The sequence below is a fragment of the Microtus pennsylvanicus genome, chromosome 8 (genome assembly GCF_037038515.1).
Source record: "Microtus pennsylvanicus isolate mMicPen1 chromosome 8, mMicPen1.hap1, whole genome shotgun sequence".
NCBI lineage: Eukaryota > Metazoa > Chordata > Mammalia > Rodentia > Cricetidae > Microtus > Microtus pennsylvanicus.
Window position 1 is genome coordinate 29,165,523 of NC_134586.1, and position 21,147 is coordinate 29,186,669.

At 39.8% G+C, this 21,147-nt stretch overlaps 1 protein-coding gene across 3 annotated transcripts in view; it reads left to right on the forward strand.

Annotated features, from left to right (window-relative positions):
* The first annotated feature begins 3,449 nt into the window (after window positions 1-3,449).
* Csgalnact2 (chondroitin sulfate N-acetylgalactosaminyltransferase 2) overlaps window positions 3,450-21,147 on the forward strand; it is a 32,136-nt gene continuing 14,438 nt past the window's right edge. The window contains exons 1-6 of one of the 3 annotated variants that reach the window (XM_075983021.1): window positions 3,450-3,548; window positions 11,419-11,498; window positions 13,544-13,607; window positions 14,330-15,253; window positions 17,616-17,832; window positions 19,396-19,497. In XM_075983021.1, the coding sequence (XP_075839136.1) occupies window positions 14,593-15,253; window positions 17,616-17,832; window positions 19,396-19,497 (980 nt within the window). In that variant the 5' untranslated portion in view covers window positions 3,450-3,548; window positions 11,419-11,498; window positions 13,544-13,607; window positions 14,330-14,592. The remainder of the gene's footprint in view (window positions 3,549-11,418; window positions 11,499-13,543; window positions 13,608-14,329; window positions 15,254-17,615; window positions 17,833-19,395; window positions 19,498-21,147) is intronic. The other 2 variants (XM_075983022.1, XM_075983024.1) reach the window with 2 other exon arrangements.

Sequence of the window (21,147 nt, forward strand, 5' to 3'; positions counted from 1 at the left end):
AACACTGACCTCATTCGACTTGGAGAGCAGAGGGTTTGCTTGTCTTTCACTTCCACATCACAGTCCACCACTGAGGGAAGTCAGAGAAGTGCTCAGACCCCTGAACTGAAACTGAGGCCACAGCAGAAGCTGCTTACTCGCTCTTTCCATGCTCTCTCAACTTACTTTCTTAGACACCCCCAAAAGCACTTGTCCAAGGGTGGTAACACCCACAGTGGTCAGGACATTCTCACATCAGTGATCAATCAAGAAAACGCCCCCACAGATCAACCTGATGGATGCGACTCCAGCTGAGGTTCCATCTTGGAGAATGACTTCACTTTGTGTGATAAAAGATAGCCAGCACAACCTGGAGTGTCTTCAGCATTTTCTTCTATGAGGTTCATTTTCTCTCTGGAAACTGATGAACCTAACTATAGATTTAGGCAAGATTCAAAGATTCAGATGAAGGGCTGGGAGGCACACACACTTCCCAGTGTGTGCCCCACAGAGAAAGGCACGTGGCTCTGCCTGTTGGGTGGTCAGGAAGGAAGGAAGATAAAGGGAAGAGAGCAAGCACACATGAATGAGCCAGAAACCCAGCATATGTAAGGATAGCAAAGAAGGGGAAGAAGAAGATGCTTGAAGTGGCTAGGAATGGATCTATCCTGAACTACAGTGTGCTAAGAAGGAGCTGGATCTGAATTTGCTTAATGGGGCCACAGTGTTCTTTTGTGGAAACTTTGCAAGAATTCGGGCGTTCACAAGTCCACTTAGATCCTGTGTTTGGCACTGAGATGCCAGGAACTCTAGATGAAGTCTCATTCTTTCCATCATAATGCCCTTTCAATTTAAAGTGTCCACAGGAAAAATCCAGCCCAAGCATGTCCATGACCAGAGATGAGCCTAGAGGGTACATTCTAAAAGCCCCGATGTCTGCAATTTCTTTTCTTTTGAGAGAGGGTCTCAGTATGTATTCCAGGTTGGCCTGGAATTTACTGTGTAGTCCAGGCAGGCCTCCAGATTATTATTCTTCGGCCTCAGCGTCTTGAGTGCCATGACTACAGGCAGATGCCACACATGGCTTCTGGGGACTTCTCGGTAACTGTTGATGAAATGTCAAATCTAGTGTGGGCACACAGTAGATGTGGGCTTGGACAAAAATTGCCAAAACTGCCAGTCTGGCATCATGGTTCTCTAACATGCTGATGAAATGCCATTTATACTTTATCCTATTAGTCCCTTGGAGAACTTCGGTCTTGTCTTGGAAATTTAGCAGTGTTGAGACTTTACCATTTGCAGGAGGTTCCCATGGTCCACGTCTCCTAGGAGAGAACCATTGCATCTTTACACTCACACTCCTGTCGTGTGCTCACACTTGTGGTAAATAGCATGACAACCCCGTGCACTGGAGACACTTTATCCAGACTCACATGTAGTTAATCTTCGCCCAAGTGCTTACCCTTCTAATCGGGAAGAGAGCCGACTATTGGGCTGACACAGTCAACATGCCTTCTGCTCAAGAAAGGTCATTACAGAACACAGAAAAGATCCCTACGTGTTTTTATTTTAACCAATTTTGTTTGGTGGGTGCAAAGGACCAGGAGGCGAAAAGACTGGCCTCTTCAGGAAAGCACAGGCTAGGGGAGTCTATATCCGAAGGAGCTCTTTATCCCCGGGCCAGGCAGGAGGCAGGGAAATCAAAGCTGTCTGTGTTTATAGTTGTTTGGAAATGACTTGGGGAAGAGTGAGATCTTAAAGTTGGGAAGAGACTGGATATTCAGTCAGCAAGCCTGTCTTAGAAGGGTCCAGACCCTTACGGCATTAGATGAGAACATCTGGACTAAAGATATCGCAACAACTGCCAGCCAGGAAAGTCATCTGTGATTAGCAACAAACCATCTCACCTGGAATGCTGCTTCTATAGGATGCAACCTGGCAGTCACCTCAGCCATCCATCTACTCTAACACGTTCACAAACCACAGTAAACATGAGTTAATCAACTGCTGTCTGCCAGCCAAAATCCCAAATACTTCAAACAGCGTTTAATTCAGAAATAAAAGCATCATGTAGCTGGTTTAAGGAAACCACTCAAACCCTTGCCCCAGCCCAAACTGCACAACTTCTCAGTAGACCCCTGTGCAATCAGAATGGTCCTTCTGAAGCCCTGGAGCTTTGCTTAGGAGTTTACTTTCATGAGAAATCTCTCCTTTTTTTAAAAAATTTTCTCTTCTTGTGGTTCTTGCTACTTCAATGCCCAGAACGGTGAACACACTTATCCATTATGAAAAAGGGAAAAGATTTGAAAAACCAGCTATGATGGTGTGATAGGGCTGAAACTAGAAAAAAGGGGGGAAGGGAGCTTTAGATGTTCTTTTCTGTGCCATGTGTCCCTTCGTCTACATTCCATGCTCCTATTTCGGAATTAGTTAGAATAAAGTGACTTTGTAAAATTGCATTTAATCCTCACTGTTTTAGGAAACATGTATTATTGTTATTGGCCGCTAAACACATTAGAAAACTCGGGAGTCAAAGGGGCTAAGTCCAGATAGTCTGCCAAAACAACCCTGCAAAGAAAACAGAACCAGAGTGGAACAGACACCAGAGCTGCCCCTTGGCACCTCCACATTCTACCCGGACACACGAGGGCCTTGTGCTGCTAGCCGCTCACCTGATTATGCTAGCGTTTGTGGTGGACACTACCTTGAGAATATTCCCTGAGCAATCATTAGGATAGCAGCAAGAGTGGGAGAGGTTTGTTTTTCTAAAAATTATATAATTTCAGACCTTAAAATCATTTACCGGACTGTCTACTTAAACGCCATAATTTAACATAACCTTGGGTCCGATGAAACGGAATGACTAGCCCAAGTGATGTTGGCAAGCTAGGTTCGTGGACTAGGGCCCAGTTCACCTGAGAATGGTCAGACCACTCTCGAGACCTATTGATCCCTACCCATAGCAACACAGAACATAGAGTAGTCTCTTAGGGCGCTGCTACACACCCCTGTTCCCCAAGTCTTCTGGCAGGGATCTACAGAGCTAATCTGTTGTTTGGCCTGGCACTCCAAGTCCCTGCAGGAGCTTGTTTCTCTGCCTTCATCCTTTTCTGGAGGTTCACAGGCACTCGGCTTTTGTGTGTTTGATTTTAGAAGAATCAACACTGTCAGTTGTAGAGTTTCCTGTGCCTGGCATAGGACAGAAGAGGGAAGAATGGGCGTGTCCTGGCTGTAAAGGGCAAGGCCTAGCCTTGGAAGGGCGGGACTTGGCAGTGGAAGGCGGGACCTGGATGTAGAGGGCGGGGCCTGGTCGTGGAGGATGAGACCCGGCCGTGGAGGGCGGAGCCTGCCCATGGAGGGCGGGACCTAGGCCGTGGAGGGCGGGGCCTGGCTGTGGAGGGCGGGGCCAGGTTGTGGAAGGCAGGCGCGCGCGGCGGCGCCACACCCTCATTTCCCTCATTTCCTCGCGCGCGCCGGAAGTGGCGGTCGGCGGCGCGCCGGGCCGGCCAGCGCAGAGCGCTGGCCAGGTGAGCAGTTCCCCAGGGCGGCGGCGCTGAACGGAGGACGCGGTGAGTACCGCCCTCGCCTGGCGCGCCTCTGGGCGGCCGCCGGTCCCCTCTGACGAGCCCTCTGGGACGGGACGCAACCGGGCGCGGTGCTTCATTGACGCGCCCTCCCCGGTCTGGTCGGGTTACAGGAGACCGCTACTGCCAGAGACCGTTGGTTTGCCTGTCAGTTATGGGCTTTGGGTTTTTATAACCTACTCGCCATCGTCTCTGCTGAGTGGCTAAACTTTTTACTGCGGGGTTAAAAAGCGTCCTCTGGCATCAGCCCTCCTGGCTCTGACAAAACGGCCTCCTGTAAAAAGATGCTCTTGGAGTAGGACTCGGTGACCCCCGGAGCCTGAAAAAACGGGGAATTGTCAGAACGGCCAGATAGTTTGGGAAATTCTTGCCTATCTGAGCAAGTGGCTGTGTAATTTGTCAAACACTTGGGCGGTGCTTGTGTTTGTCACCGGTGATGGTATTGGCTGCATGACAGTTTGGTTACAAATCTAAAGCTTCCCCTCTTAAAGCCCTTGTTAAATCTGGAGGTGTCTTGAGCTTGCTTTTGAGATGTGTGTCTTGACAGTCCGTGTCGCTGAAGGCCCCTGGGCTTTTAAAGCTTTGTAGATTAACGTGTCTTTTAAAGATGTATTAAAATAGCACCTTCGGCTTGGGAAGTGACAAAAAGTGTTTTATGGCTTACAGTTCAGGAATAGTTTGTATTATTATCTACTACTACTTGTTTAAAATTATGTGACTAAAGAATGCAAAAAGGATGTTGGATTTCCGGTATATGTGGCTTGGAGGATTTGGAGTTAACCAGCTTTAGTTTCAAATAATTTAGAGATCCTCTTTTTCCCTTCTCCACTTCTTCTGTGGGGGTATAAAATACACATGAAGTCAACAAACGCTTACAGGTTAACTGTGTAGGTCAGTGGCTTTCCATGCCCAGTCCCATATTTCCTGCTGCACACCTCAGATTGTAACTGTAGAGCATTTCCAGAGTGTTCTGCTTCTGCCAAGTAGGTTGTACCCCTGCTTCCCCATCTGTAGTCTGACTTCTCTCATCAGCCTTAGTTCGATCTATGTTGAGCTTCATTTTAAGGGAGTTAAGATGTAGTATTCTCAGAAGTCACCTGTCATGTTTTATGGTATGGTGTCATTCATATCTGTGGTAATTGATAGTTCTTTCGTAATGTCCCACTGTGTGGTGTGACTGGTTTTCTGTTGGCGAGTATGTGTGCTTCTGGTTTTGTCTATGTATGTGAATACATTTCTGCCAGATGTAGAATGACTGAGACATCCAGTAGGGGGAAACTACATCTTAACTAACGTGGACTCTTTCTTTTAAAAATGTAACCGAATTGCTATGCTTAACTATTACAATAGGAAAGGTTGGTTTTTAAAGTATAGCTGTTATAAGTTAAGTCATGGTGGTGCAAACCTTTAATCCCAGCACTCAGGAAGCAGAGGAAGGCAGATCTCTGTGAGTTTCAGGCCAACCAAGGATACACCCTGGCATGCTGTCTCTAGCAAACATTTATATATCCATTATAGTTACTACTTACATTTTGTATTTGCACCAGCAACAATCTTCTCAAAGGCTCATTGCATTTAATTATCTTTTACCCACAAGTCAGTTAGAGTAGGCCATGATATGACTGTACAGTTTGATAACAGTTAGGCAATAACTGTGTTACTCAAGTTAATGGTTCTTAGGGGAAATGTGATAGCTGTCAGAGGAAATGAAGCACCGAAGGATCTAACTAAAAATGGATTGGAGAATCATGAGATTTCAAGATGAAAAACATAGATAGTCACTGTAATGCCACACAAGTACTAGGTGTGAATATAAAATTGAACTAAATTAATATAAAGTTAGTTTTGGATGTAAGTTTATTAAAGTAGTGTAGTTATATCCATAATAGAGAAGAAAAATCACTAAACATCTGTAGGAAGTCAGATCATGAAATTTGGGCAAATATAAGAAGCAATTGAGTTGAAGAAGATGTTTAAATATTAGTACTCTCAAGTTTGGAAAGGTGCTTTGCCTACTGAACACACACACAGCAGGAGAGAGGGAGGGAAAGAGAGAGAGAGATGCATCAGGGGACAGAGTACTGGCAAACATAGATCAACCCTTCCCTCTAATTTCTGGGTTTTTTTTCCCTCTGTGGATAGAGATGATCTGAAAGTATGATCTTTTAAAAGAGCTGTGGAAAGATAGTTACCTGTACTGTCAGCTCCTGATTGTCGCTCTCCTACCAACTCACAGAAGATAGTAAATATGATCAAGAAAATAAGGGTATTTCTGAAAGCAGAAGTGTATGAGTTTATGAGTAAATTGATACACCAAAACTATTAATATTGTTGAAGTCACACTTAGATACTGTCTAATAAAATTTATGAACTGTGGAGATAAATATATAATTTTATAAGATTCTCAAAACAATGTTTTGTTTATATAAAGGAATAGAAAACAGATTTCCAAACATTGTGTGACAATAGTTTAGGTTTCTAAAGAGCCCATGGTAACAGGGCATGGTCATACATGTGTGTAATCCCAGCACATAGTAAATTGAAGATCATGAATTCAAGGCCAGCCTTGGCTACATTAGGAGATTCTATCCCAGAAAAGAAATCAAACAAACAAAAATTCCCATAGGACTGTTTTGAACTTGGAACTTTGTCTCTAAACAAAATCATTTCACCCATATTCAGTAGAATATACAGAAAATACTCTATCAAAATGAAAAATTTCTGAAAAAATATATATGGAATTCAAAGAAAACAATAAAACATTTCTTAGCTCCAAGTTGTAAATAAATTTAGCTAAAAAACTTAAATGTAATGCTAAGGATTTTTAAGTATTTGTTTGTTTGTTTTTGTTTTTTTCTTTTCAAGACAGGGTTTCTCTGTGTAGCCCTGACTGTTTTGGAACTTGAAACCAGGCTAGCCCAAAACTCAGAGATCTGCCTGCCTCAGCCTCCCAGCTGCTGAGATTTAAGGCGTGCACCACCATGCCCAGCCTGAATTTTTAAACTTTAATAAACTGGAGAAAAATTTTTAATGTGGTAGTTAGTCAGCTTTCTATTATTATAACAAAATGCTTGGAACAAAAGGGTTATTTTTTTTCTCCAAGTTTCAGCTTGTGTTCACTTGGGCCTGTTGCTTTGCTTCTGTGGCAGCATAGTCAACATGGGAGCAAAAATAGGTGGCTTACCTTGGGGCCAAAAAACAAAAACCAAAAACAAAGAGTGAGAAAGGATCCAAACTTCAATATTCCTCCCAAGAGCAAAGAACACACTCCCAGTTACCTAACTCCCCTCTCTGCTCCTTAAGTGGTTAGTAATGATTTTGCTACCTCCCAATAGCACCGTAGGCTTGAAGCCAAGACTTTAACACATGGAGTTTGGAGGGACAGTCCAGATCTAAGAGATAGCAGTTGGAAAGTAGAAAGCAGTTAAAGGCCTAGTGGAAACTTATCCTGGGCAGGGGACGTTGTAGAAACTGATTACATTCAAGGGAATTTAGGCAGCAGTTCCATTAGGATTTGTGTGTTAGTGAAATACTGTGTTCAAAGTCAGGTATATGAAAGCCATTCGTGCCATGATGCTTAGTAGTGGCAAAAAATTTTGGAAAGATACACAAAAATTGTGGGGATGGTAAGAGAGACTTTTCACTCATCCCCTTTATTCATGTTTAATTTTTTGTTTTGTTTTGTTTTCAAGACAGGGTTTCTCTGTGTAACAGCCTTGGCTGTCCTGAAACTTGCTATGTAGACCAGGCTGGCCTCAAATCATAGAGATCTACCTGCCTCTGCCTCCCAGGTGCTGGGATTAAAAGAGTGAGCCACCACGCCCAGCTACATTTAACCTTTTTTATCCTATTCATTTACTTTATGATATTTTATAAGCATAACCCTTTCTTTTTTAAAGCTGGATGTTGTGTAGCTGTAGTTCAGTTCTCTAGGAGGCTGAGGCAGGATAATCACTTGAGTTCAGGGGCTCAAACCTATCATGAACGACAGAGAGAGTGAGCCGTAGGGAAAAACTGAGACGTATAAATAGAAGTTTTAGAATAAGAGTTGCTGTGTCTGGCTAGTCTGATCTGTGGCGTAAGAGGGGTTGCTACGTTTTTAAATGCTAGGGAAAGTAGTACACTCCGATGTGAGGATTATATAAAGTTCAGACTTCCGTGGCCCTTGAAACTCAACTCTGTCTATAGTTTCTGTGCTGTCTGTGACTCCTGCAAAAGTGGAATCGACTGGCTTCAACCTGAAGTCTTTGCTGCCTCTGGCTTAGAGACCAGGTATAGAACTCTACATAAAGACATTTTGTCTGTGACTAAACTGACGTTTCAAAGGGTTTGTAAAAAGAGTAATGAAACTTGCTTATCTGCTTGGTAAATAAGGTGCTAATTTTGCATTATGATTATTTCTGGTAAAAAAGCTAAAACTGAAGAGTTGTGTAGGAAAAACTTGATAGATTCAACTATTAAAAATTACATAATATAAAATTATTGAGTACTTAATGCCTGTTGAGTTTTGCCTGACTGTTATAGTAGTACTCCAAGGTAAGTTCTTTAGTTATCCCCACTTAGATGAGGAAGCTCAAGCTCAGAGAAGTGTAGGAGCTTGTAATGTAGAACAGATATTGGAATTTTGGCTATCCAGCATGAAACCATTTATACAGGCAAGCAAGAAGAACTGAGAAAATTAATTTGCAATATATTAATGCCATTTTATAGGTATTATATGTGTTAGAAAGAACTATCTGCTTCATTTAAATATTCCATGTATAAATGCCTATAATTTTTTCATCTTTTCTATTCTTTATTTTTCAATAAATTGCTTTTATTTCATTTTTTAAATTTCTTTTATTTTAAGTATATGATGTTTTGCCTGCATGCATACATGTTTATGTATGAGGCCAGAAAAGGGCACTGGATCCTCCAGGACTAGAGTTATAGACAGTTGTGAGCTGTTATATGGGTGTTGGGAATTGAACCCAGGACCTCTGAAAGAGCAGCAACTACTCTTAACCACTGAGCCATCTCTCCAGCCCTAAATTGCTTTTTGTTTTTATTCTACTGTTATATAAACTTATGAATTCACATTATACACTAATATTGATAATTGTGTAGTGAAAATCTTAAAGGAAGAATTACAGATTACTGAAAGTGAATGCATTTTAATTAAATCGGTTCCACAAAAAGGGGTGCATGTGCATGCACACATATATATTTAGTTTATCTTAATGAAGGAAATCATAACATCTTAGAAGGAAAATTGGCTAGAGAGATGGCTCAGTGATTAAAACTGCATCCTACTCTTGCAGAGGACTTGAATTTGGTTCCCATCACCACATTAGGTAGTTCATAAATGCTTGAAATTCCATTTCCAGGGAGTCTGGTACCTCTTACTTCAGGGGCACCTACATTCACACACACACACATTATTATTAAAAGTAATAAATAAAAATAATAACTGTCCAGAAAAACTGCCTCATTTTATAGAAGTCCAAAAAGATTAAATATTATGCCCAAGATTTTGTAATTGTTAAATAGTTGACTGTATTCTTGAACTTGTTTTTATTCTGCCACAGACTAGCCCATTTTGTGCCATTGTTTGGCCTGCATTTAAGTGCTGTGGGTATAGTTTTCTCCAGAAGCACCTTATTGAAGGATCCATTTGGTGTTGCCCTTGGTACTCAGCACAGTACTTGGCACACAGTAGGTGCTCTCAAGGATTTGTGGGAACGTGCTGCTTTCTGATGATCAATCCCTTTGTTTCTAAACACTTAACATTTGTTACGTACTTAAGAAATCAATGGTTCTAAGCCGGGTGTGCTAGTGCATGCCTTTAATCCCAGCATGGGAAGCAGAGGCAGGCGGATCTCTGGTCTACAAGAACTAGTTCCAGGAAAGGCTCCAAAGCTAACCCTGTCTCAAAAAGCCAAAATGAAGAAAAAAACTGGTGTTTTAGGCATGTATAGTCCAGCACTTGTGAGGCTGAGACTGGGGGATTGCCATGAGTTTGAGGTCAGCCTGGTCTACATAGTGAGTTCGAGGACAACTGAGCTATGTAGAAAGACTATCTAAAACAAAAAACAAACAAAAAAAAAGCCTTTTAAAACGTACAGTAAGAAGCCAGTTACCAATGTAGTTAACAGTACCAGTGCTTTACATTGCTTTTTATAGATCTGTTTTCCTTTTTGTAGTACAGTTGATGAATTCTTTCAGGTTATTTTTATGTCCAAATAAAAGTATTTTGCCTTTGTTTTTCAAAAATTGTTCTGATGACTCCTCAGTTGGTAGAGAACTGTAGTGAACCCTGTCAAAAGTTGGTTTTGCTGGGCATAGAATTCTAGTTTGGCCTTTTTTTTAAAGTATTTAAAGTGTTTATAGACTATATTTTATATGTATGAATGTTTTACCTGCATGTAGTATTGTACCGTGTGTGTGTGTGTGTGTGAGAGAGAGAGAGAGAGAGAGAGAGAGAGAGAGAGAGAGAGAGAGAGAGAGAGGGGTCAGAAGAGGGCATAGATCTCTTGGAACTGGAATTATAGGTGGTTGTGAGCCACAAAATAGGTGCTGGGAACAGAACTATGTTCTCTGTAAGAGCAGCAAATGCTCTTAACTGCTGAGTTAGCTCCCTAGCTCCTCTGAGTATTTAGAAGGTAATTCCACTTTTTCTCACTTGTATTGCTTCCAAGAGTTCATTTTGTTTCATTAATTTTTTTAGAGATTTTATTAATTTTTATTTTTGTGTTTGAATGTTGTGTCTGCATATGTTTGTGTATCACATGTGTGCAGTAGCTGGAAGGAAAATGTCAGTTTATAAAGATACAAGGGGAAGCCCTGTGTTAGGATGAGCTTGCTTAATTTTAATTGGGCAAGCCAAAGGGGGCGTTTGATGGCTGAATTTCAGTACTTTGATTGCTGGCCCTTGGTAGTCTGCCTCAGGAGGAGGAAGTGGCCAAATAAGGGAATAGACCGTGGGGACTAGCTTTACGATTGTAATCAAATAGTTTTTAGCAAGGCAAAGGGATTGGGGGAGGAGGGCAAGACCTGCCATAGCCATGCTCTTGAGAGGGCCAGTGCCCTTCAGTACCAGGGGAGGCCAGGAAGGGCGGCAGACCCTCTAGGATGGGCGGTCCCAGATGGCTGTAAGCCTCCGTGCAGGTGCTGTGAACAGAACCTGGCTCCTCTGGAAGAGCAAGCAGCCATCTCCCCAGCCGCACAGACTGCACTCCTTTCTTTGCTCCATATGTATTATGCATTTTTTGTATAGTCACTTTTAAAGTAGAATAACTTTTATGTGAGTGTCAGATATTGTAAATTCTATTTTGTTGTATGCTTAATATTTTATATTCCTATAAATGTTCTTGAAAATTATGACATCATATGGAAACAATTTAATTCTTTCAGGTTTTGCTTTTAATATTTGTTGGCAGGAGTTAGATGAATGTTTATAAGTTGGTTATATTCCTCTACTAAGCCAAGACTTTTTTGAATGCCCAATGCCTCATGAAGTTTAAAGTTTTCCAGTCTGTCTGCTAGGAGCATATACTATTCCTGGTCCTGTTTAAATGTTAAGATTTGTGTCCTCTGGTTTTTTAAAAAGTCTTTTCCTTGGCTTATTTCTTTATAACCCTACACTAACGAGCAAGCACTCTGTGGAATACCCAAAGGATACCCTCTTTAGGTCTCTGGAGTTGTTTTGAACCCTTACTGCCTTGAACTTTTCAGACTATCGGGTCCATCCTGTCAACTCAGGAAATCTGCTGGGCTTTGCTTAGGCTGGCCTTCCTTAGTATACACACATACATATTTATTATCAGAAACAGTTTCAGTAAGAAACAAGTAATCACTTGTTTCTCATTTCTCCAAGGATCACTACTCTTCATTTCCTGATGTTCAACATCTGGAAAACTGCTGTTTCATGTGATTTTGGTTATTTCAAAAATAGAGGTAAGTCTGGTCCCTATTATTCCATTTTAGGATGAAGTCTCTTAATCTCTTTTTGAGTTAGGATTGATTACTTTCAAAACTTCTTTCAACTATCTCTAAAAATACTTGATTTTGTCTTATTTACCTTTACTATCTCATTTTCCTGTCACTATAGTATTTTTTATCTCTTCAGACCCTTCACTGGGTTTAGCGGTTGGTTGAATTAGCTCCAAACCGTGAGTGAATGTCATATGTATAACATATAGACAGTGCACAGAAGATGGAATCAAGCAGAACGGTGTGCATGTGTGAAATCATAACATGTGTGTGCAGCATGTATGTGTGCATACAGGGGTGGGGGTGGGGGAGTTGTGTGTGTGCGCACGTGTGTACGTGTGTGTGCGTGTGGTGGGTGTTGAACCTAGGACCTCAAGCATGCTTGCAAATACTCCACCACTGAACTATATCTCTAGTTCTTCTAAGATTCTTAGTAGCTTGTTTCAGTTATAATCTGGTCTTGTGGTATGTGGTCAGAGTTCCTTTTAGGAACTAGGCAAGTAGGATGTAACAACTACTATAGAGACACGCAAGAGTACTCTAATTAATTATAGCAGCCTTTCTTTTATTGCAGTGGAAAGCAATCAACTGCAGCATTATCACGTAAATATTATAAAACCTATAGTTTTATTAAAATGGAGAAACAACACCCAAGTTTTAATGCTTCCATTTAGTGGTTAAATAGCCTTATTTAAATCTCTTTATTTCTGAACAATTTTTCTTCTATAAAAAGAAGCTAATAGTAGCACTATTCTGAAAGGATATTTCATATTTTGTATGGAATATGTGAAAAGTGGGTCTTAAACTAGTGGCTTTTAGGATTTTTTAATCACAACCCAATTATTACTATATTATCATGAAGTCTCATATATATACACACATATATATTTATACATATACACACACATTTAATCACAATGCAAAACTTACTGCTACACATGTTTTCTCTTTCACTGAAAAATAAACCTTTAGTGGTGACCCATTATGAATTGTATAAAATGTAAAATAAAGGAAAAGACTATGAGGTAACCTATTAATAAAAAGACATGGTACATAGAGCATATATTACTTTATGATCAAGTTTTACCTCAAAATCATTTGAATATATTGTATGGTTAAGTGTGTCTATCTTTATTAACAGTTTTTGTTGTTGATGTTATTTTGTAGAGTCTCACTGTGTAGCCCTGGTTATCCTGGAACTCACTATGTAGACCAGGCTGGCCTTGAACTCACAGTAATCCACCTGCCTCTGCCTCCTGAGTCCTGGGATTAAAGGTGTGTGCCACCACCACTGGGTTTATTAACAGTTTATGAAATTTTATTTCTATACTTTCAAGTGTAGCCTTTTCCCCTAACAAGTAGGCTAGTAATAACTTGCACATAGTAAAGAAATTCCTCTCAGTTTATTTTTCAGTAACGGCATTCAAGTGGCTCTTTTGTTCATGATTATGTTTCTAAGGAATGGAAAATTCTTAGAACTAGTGTTAGCTTTGCATTGTCTTTTAATTAGTTTGTTAAAATTTAAAATTTCCCCTATTTTTCTCTAACATTTAAACAATATTTACAATTATTTTGTAAATATTGTCATAGTAAAAGATATTGTCATATAAAAGACACAGTGAATTAAAATTTTCAGGATACTTGGTTGTCACTTGGTTTGCTAAGGTAACAAATGGCTTAGGGAAGTTAAGCCTATTATTTGTGGTCCACTATCATAAAAAGTTTTAATCTTGCCTACATTTTAATACAAATATCTACAAAAAATACACAATGCAGAATTTTTGCAGCAGGCACCCAGGTTTTCCTAGTGACTAAGAAAGCAAGTACCTAGGACTGATGTCCCTACTGCTCAGCTTCCAGGGTTGTGCTGACCTGAAGAAAGCATTCCTGCGAAACATCCCTTGTCATGTCACATTATCCTGCTTAGAACACTTGGTTGGATGGAAGTTCTGTTTGCAGCAGAGGGCTTCTTGCCTCCCTTGTCTGAGTTTAATCTCTTCTATTTCTAGAGTCAGTAATCCTTGGCTTAGAATTATTCTGGAAGAGTTCACACAGCTGGTTGGAGCATGAAAGGTAGCATGTACTTTTGTAAATTTACTGTTTTTCTCAAAGCATACAAACATAATTAAATCATTTGTGTTTTTTCTTTATATCAACTCCAAATCTTCAAGAATTGTAAGGAATCTTTTGCTGTGTCATACAGTGGAAAATGATCTAATGCTCAAGTAATCTACCAGAGGACTTTTGGATATAAAAATGTTTTAATGTGTTTTCCAGATGTCTGTGACCTTTTGAAATTGTACCCACTCCGCTTGATGTTTTAGGCTTCCTAGATTGGTTGAGTTGAGCAATAGAAATTTAGTGAGCTATAGTGAGTATAACCGGAGGAGCTTTCTCTTGCAGTAAATCATTATTGCTGTAATAAAAACTATATACAGAAATCCAGTTCTCACATATTACATGCTCTAGTTGGAAAGTGGTGTATTAATAAAGAGTTATAAGGAACATGATTTTAAAATGATCTCATTAGAATCTGTGTAAAAAAGCTGAACATAATTTTGATGTTTCTTTGATCCAGGAAGTAATGAGGGTATAAACAAATGGGTTTAAAGTTTTATACACAGTATTTTAGTATCTTTTATGGTATTTTTCTATTTTCTCCCAGTGCTTACCAATTTACTCTAAACTGTATTAGCACCTTCCTGGACCTCTACATATGGTAGTAACATAGCTGCCAGCAATTTGATATACTTAAAGAAACAAAATTCTGATTGACTTTGATCTGTTTCTTTCAGAAAAGTCACCACCCATTTAATGGACTTTATAGATCAGATTGCTTAGTGTGGATGTCATGGTAACAATACAGGAAATATACTTAATTTCTCACTTCTGCAAGTAGTCATGACTACTGAAGAAAGAATCTTTTTAACTACAGCAGAGTTCATTTGGGTACCTTTTATGGAAATCCTAATCTTTTTTTTTAATTTTTGATAATTTTTTGCTAAAGTTATGAATAAGCCAAGAGCTTGTCTTATTGGGCAAACACACAGTAGTAAGAATGTCTAGAAGAGGACCGATTCTTCACAGCCGGACCCAGTGGCTGCTGTTGGGCCTTGCTTTGCTCTTCAGTTTAGTATTATTTATGTACCTCCTGGAATGTGCCCCTCAGACTGATGGAAATGCATCTCTTCCTGGTGTTGTTAGAGAAAATTATGGTAAAGAATATTACCAGGCCCTCCTGCAGGAGCAAGAAGAACATTACCAAACCAGGGCAACCAGTCTGAAACGCCAAATTGCCCAGCTAAAGCAAGAATTACAAGAAATGAGTGAGAAGATGAGAGCATTGCAAGAGAAAAAGAATATAGGAGCTAACGGCATAGGCTATCAAGGCAACAGAGAGCAGACACCTAGTGATCTCTTAGAGTTTCTTCATTCTCAGATCGACAGAGCTGAAGTTAGCGTAGGAGCCAAACTACCCAGTGAGTATGGAGTCGTTCCCTTTGAAAGCTTTACTTTAATGAAAGTATTTCAGTTGGAAATGGGTCTCACTCGCCATCCTGAAGAAAAGCCAGTTAGGAAAGACAAACGAGATGAATTGGTAGAAGTTATTGAAGCTGGCTTGGAGGTCATTAATAATCCTGATGAAGATGATGAACAGGAAGATGAGGAGGGTCCTCTTGGAGAGAAACTGATATTTAATGAAAATGACTTCATAGAAGGTAATATGAAAAATATGTTGGTAAGATCCATGCAAGTTGTCATCTGACCTCTACCCCCATGCTGTGGCGTGTGTGCATGTACATACAGACACATACAAATATAAAAACAATTTTTAATATCTTGATAAATTCTTGGGTTAGTATAATGGAATGCTAGTAATATATGCTAATATATCAATTATTGCCACAGTACTAAAGCATTTACATTTTTTATCCATTTAGTTTCACCCAAAATTTGAAATGGCTTTTGGAAGAAGTTAAAATGAGGTCATAATAAAAATAAGAATAAGAGTTGGGAAAACAGAATAAATCTAAGCCTAAATATAAGAATATTAAGTTGAAGGGCTCTTGTGAGCCATGTGATTTGCATTCCTCTCTTATCTGGTGTTGATGTTCCTCTTATGTTTTTAAAAATGTATGAACTAAGGTTCAAAATTTGAAAAACATTTGATAAGGGAAGAAAAAATCTAATGCAATAGGTTAATGATATTTTTCCATTTGAGAGAAGCAAATGGTCACAGCATCAAAGGGAATGCATAGTTTTACATTTGGAAACGTAAGGAAATAGTACATTTTCATAATACAGACTGCAAAATGGATATGGGGTCTCTTTCCTTTATTTTTATGTGTATGGGTGTTTTGTCTGCGTGTATAATGCACCTCATGCATGCAGTGCTTACAGAGACCAGAAGGCCAAATCCCTTGGGACTGGAGTTACAGTTATCTACCATATGAGTGCTAGGAATCAAACTCAGGCCCTCTAGGAGAGCAGCCAGGTCTCTTAACCTCTGAGCTATCTCTCTAGCCCCAGGATATGTTTTATAAGATGGTATAAAACGTAAAGGTCATGAAAATCTTAGATATTTGTTAATTGCTCTAAAAACATATAATTGTACATTCTTACCTGTGTCCATATTAATGCTCACTGCTAAATATTTAACTGCAAAGAAAATCCCTTTGGATATAAGTGTTTTCAAAAGTACTTTTTTTCTTTATTCTATAAACATCCTACCCCATAAAAAGCATTCTGTTTGACTCCGGATCTTCATGTCTGTCACTTGTATGGCTCTTGACGTCTATCAGGCAAGGCATTGTGCTTTGCTGGGACATTTTAGCTAACGTCTTCGTATGGCCTCCTCTTTTTTCCTGCTGTAATTTTTTTACTAGTTGTTTTCTTAAAATTCTTCCAACTTTCTGGAAAGCTTAGGTTTTTTGGGTTTTTTTTTTTTGTATTTTGCAGTAGACTTGAAAGCTGAAGAGAAAGTAGGATAGTTAAGTAGCATATGACAGTCCCATACTCACTCTGCACTGTGACAGTTGTATGTTCTGCCCCTTCTGCTTATAGTTTTCCTTAGCTCCTGTCACTTTAAGGACTTTTCTTTGCCTGAAATATAGTCTGTCTTTTACTTTTTCTCTGCTGTGCCATGGCTGTCTCTCCTAAACGAATTACTGGCGACCACTAAACAACTTCTGTTCCTCTTCCAGGCCTTGGTATAAATGTCATTCCTTCCAGGAAATGGCCTCTAACCTCAAGCTTAAAATAGTGATGCTTTCTGTGTGTTCTTGTCACCTCTATAATGCATCCTCTGTCACAGGACTTGCTGCATTGTGTGATGTTGCCCATATCCTGGTTGGTTGTTCTTTTTAGACTGTAAGCCTTAGGAGGGTTGGGGTAAGTCTAACCTTTTTGCTCCTGAGTGTTACACTTAAAACTCATATTACACAGTCAGTCTTCATACTGTCTTCCTAAACATACCTACCTCATGCATTGTATTGAAATCTATACTAATATTTCTTTGTCTGACCTTTATATATGTATATGTATGTATATACGTTTATATTAACATATATGCATACACATACACATATTACACAGTATATTGTCACTGTTTATTTTTCTGTCTTCCTCACTAGACTGACCCTTCTCATACTGAGACCACATGGTCTCTGTATCGTCAATGACTAACACAAAGGTACTTGATTCATGTTTGTTGAGTTGAACCAACTAATAAAAGTTTTGACTCTTGGGCTCAGACTTTAATAATGCAAAAGTAATTTGTTGGCACTATGACAGTAGGGGGTATTAAGGGGAAAAAGTCGTGTGTAAAAAGGAATAATTACTATTGGATGTTATTTTATGGATTGAATAATGTACCACAGTAAAAAGAAAAACTTCTTTTGTAAACCTTTTCTTCCCAAGAGTAGTTGTTTCTGGCTGTACATAGGAGGAGGTGTTTTCACAAATAGATAAAGTCGCTACAGTCTGGTGTAATATTCTCAATCCTTGTCTGAGTGAAGTCTGTATTCCTGTTGAATTTAAACTTTGACATAACTTGGTTTTGTTCCAAACTCTTTTCTTTAGGCTATTATCGCACTGAGAGAGATAAAGGCACACATTATGAACTCTTTTTTAAGAAAGCAGACCTTATGGAATACAGACATGTGACCCTCTTCCGCCCTTTTGGACCGCTCATGAAAGTGAAGAATGAGATGATTGACATTGCGAGATCAGTTATTAATATCATTGTGCCACTGGCTGAAAGGACTGAAGCGTTTTCACAGTTCATGCAGAACTTCAGGTAACTCTGAACTGGAGATGTGGCTAAGTTCTTTAAATACCACATTTTGTCCATGATTACTTAATCTTCACCAAGTATGATTACTTACAATTATAGATGATTTTATAGGCCTTAAGGGATATTTTTAGGTTTCTCTTTTTCTTAAATCATATATATATATATATATATATATATATATATATATATATATATTTATATTATATTGTTTCTTGACAGTTTGAAGGTGGCAGCTACTTGGAAACTCCATTTGATGACTGTGTGTTTGAATTTAAGATAAGCTGAACTTTTTAAAAAGATTATTTTGTGCGTATGAGTTTTTACCTTCATGTATATATGTGTACCACATGTGTGCAGTGCCCATGGAGACCAGAAAAGGGCATCAGGTCCCCTGGAACTGGAGTTCTAGATGGTCGTGAACCTCCATGTGGGTGCTGGGAACCAAATTCGGATCCTATGCTAGAGCAGCCAGGGATCTTAACTACTGAGCCATCTCACCAGCTCCAATAAGTTGACCTTTTAAAATCTAACTATATTGAAGCCAAACTTATGTATAATAAAAATCCATATAAGTCTAAAGATGATGTAAAGGATATTTTAAGCTTACGTCATATTTTCATGGCTTTTGAGAAATGGAAAACCAGCAAACCACTACAATGAAAACCCAGAATGTTTCCCTCTCCCAGCAAAATCTCTTGAGAGCTCTTTGAATTGTAAGATTGAAATAAACTTAAAAATGCAAACATTCAACTAAAAGTAGGAGAACATTCCATCTTAGGAAGCAGAGTGCTTATTGTACTATTTTAAAATGCTAAGTGTTAAAGTGTGGTAGAAGGACCATTAAAGGAAAATGCCGCTTTTTTGTTTCAGCTTAACAGTTGCCATGTTTTAACTTACAGTTTTAGTTCTTTGTGAGCCTAATCTTTATTTACATATGTAAAAGTTAGTTAACTCTGTTCTGTGGTGTACTATCCAGGAGCCATACTTCTGAGTTTTACCTGTTTGAAATAGCTCCTGTGAGATATGATTTCCTACAACTTTTTAAAAATTGGCTTTCTTGGCATTGCTTTAAAAGGCTACATTGTCCTCGTTCCTGGGTGGCCTACATTACGGCAGCCATTCTTGATGGCAGGTGCAATCAGCCCTGTGCCAGCAGCTGACTAATCTTCTGAATTGTTCCTTTTGAGAGCAGTTTCTTGATCTGAGACATTTATTTATGTGGTTCTGAACTGATTGGACATACTTCCTTAAATAGTTTTTAATTTGCTACTGAAAGAAATCCCACTGCATATGTTCCAGAAATGTTTTGAAATATGGCAGTATTTCATGGCTGTCATGGCCCCCAGAAGGGTTGTCCTCACTGACACACAGACCGTGTGCCTTTGCTGTAATGCCTTCAACAATTGGGCAGATCATCACTTTCATGTTTACTTAATGCTGCATGTGATTTCATTCTGTATTGATGGTGTCTTATTAATTTTCTTGCCAAAATGTCATGTGATTCTTTTTTAATAAGTTGTACCTGCTATGTTTTTTTGAACAAACTTTATCTTTCAATTCTCTTAGAGATGTTTGCATTCATCAAGACAAGAGGATTCATCTCACAGTTGTATATTTTGGGAAAGAAGGACTATCTAAAGTCAAGTCTATCCTAGAATCTATCACAAGGTTGGTGAGCCACGGGCATGCCAAAAGTTAGCATGTGTACAGATGCGAATTTCAGGGTCTGAGTGTTAGTTATTTAGATAGCTGCATGAGCAGACGCTCAGTCAGAGAGTGCTGCTGCACCAGCCTGAGGACCTGAGTCCTCACAGCCATGGAAGCTACGCTTGACAGCACACATCTGTAACCCCATGGTTCCTATGCAAGACAGGAGGCAGAGGCAGGAGGATAGCCAGAAGTTCACAGACCAGCTGACGTGTGTAGTGACAACACAGAGACCCAGTCTCAACATGGAGGGCAAAGTAATACCCAAGATTGTTCTCTAGCTGGGCCGTGGTGGAGCACGCCTGTAATCCCAGCACTCGGGAGGCAGAGGCAGATGAATCCCTGTGAATTCGAAGCCAGCCTGGTCTACTCTACAAGAGCTAGTTCCAGGACAGCTAGGACTGCTACACAGGGAAACCCTATCTCAAAAAACAAACAAAAAAATGTTCTCTGACATGAACTTGCACACATATACAAGTGTGCACACATATGTACATGCATATATATCATACACATACACTTATACAACACACACACACGTAAAGTTGTCTGAGCATGTGTCCATGGGTGGTTGGTAATGATAGTAAGCTCTTCGTTTCACGTGTGACTCTAAAGCCCGTCTTTTCTTAATTGCTTAGCAGGCAGCCTGGGGTGGATCAGGATGTTTTGCTGTATCTTGTCCCCATTTTAAAATCTAATCTCTACTTTAATACTGTGTGAACTTACCTCGCCTTTCTTCCCTCCTATACCCGTGCTTCTCCCTCTCAGTGGCACTTAGGTCCCCTGTATCTTTAGACCCCCACCTGACTCTGCAGCACACAGTACATACTGCTTTGTCTCTGTTGTTTATAGCCAAACCTCCTGGGAAAGTCGTTCTGTAACTCAGTCGCTCGTGTAGTACCTGGCATATAGTAGATGCTCAGATTTGAATGAATGAATTGGTAATTCCTTAATAATTTTTCACTCTTTAAAATGAAATTTTTTCTATACAAATTGTGGCCTTTCTCCCTGATACCCCCTTTGATGCTTCTTTTACATGTGGTAGCTAATCCTTCCTTCTTTAAAAATGTCATGTGAGTAATGCTTTTTATTTTTAATGTAAATATGCTGTCTACTATTAGGTTGGTTGTCTGTTTTTTACTACACTGTAAACTGCATATCTTTTTGCTAGTTGTGAGCAGCCATTTTTCTTGAATTATTGAGCCAGCTTCTTTTGGGTCCCAGCTACTATGTCCAGGTATGTGGTTGGGATTCTGACTCAGGCATGACTGAGAGGGGAAAGCCCTGTCCCTGTGCTGCAAGGACTCTCACAGCCTTGGAGAGCAAATATGACTCATCTCTCCCTCCCCACATCATGGTGGCCCTCTTTCAGCTTGAATCAGACCATTTTCATAGGCCCTGGGCCTAATGCCTGAGAGCCGGAGTCTTTTACTCTTTATTTCTAGTTGTCTCTGGTGAGTCACTTTCTGTTTGTGGTCTTTTTTCGTGTCCCTTCCTTGCTCCTGCCACTACCTAACCCCAGTTCTCACTTCCTGCGCGCCCCACTTCCCTCTTTACTGCTTTTCAGCACCTAGCAGCACCAGTCATTCACCCTGGAGTATCACTGAATCG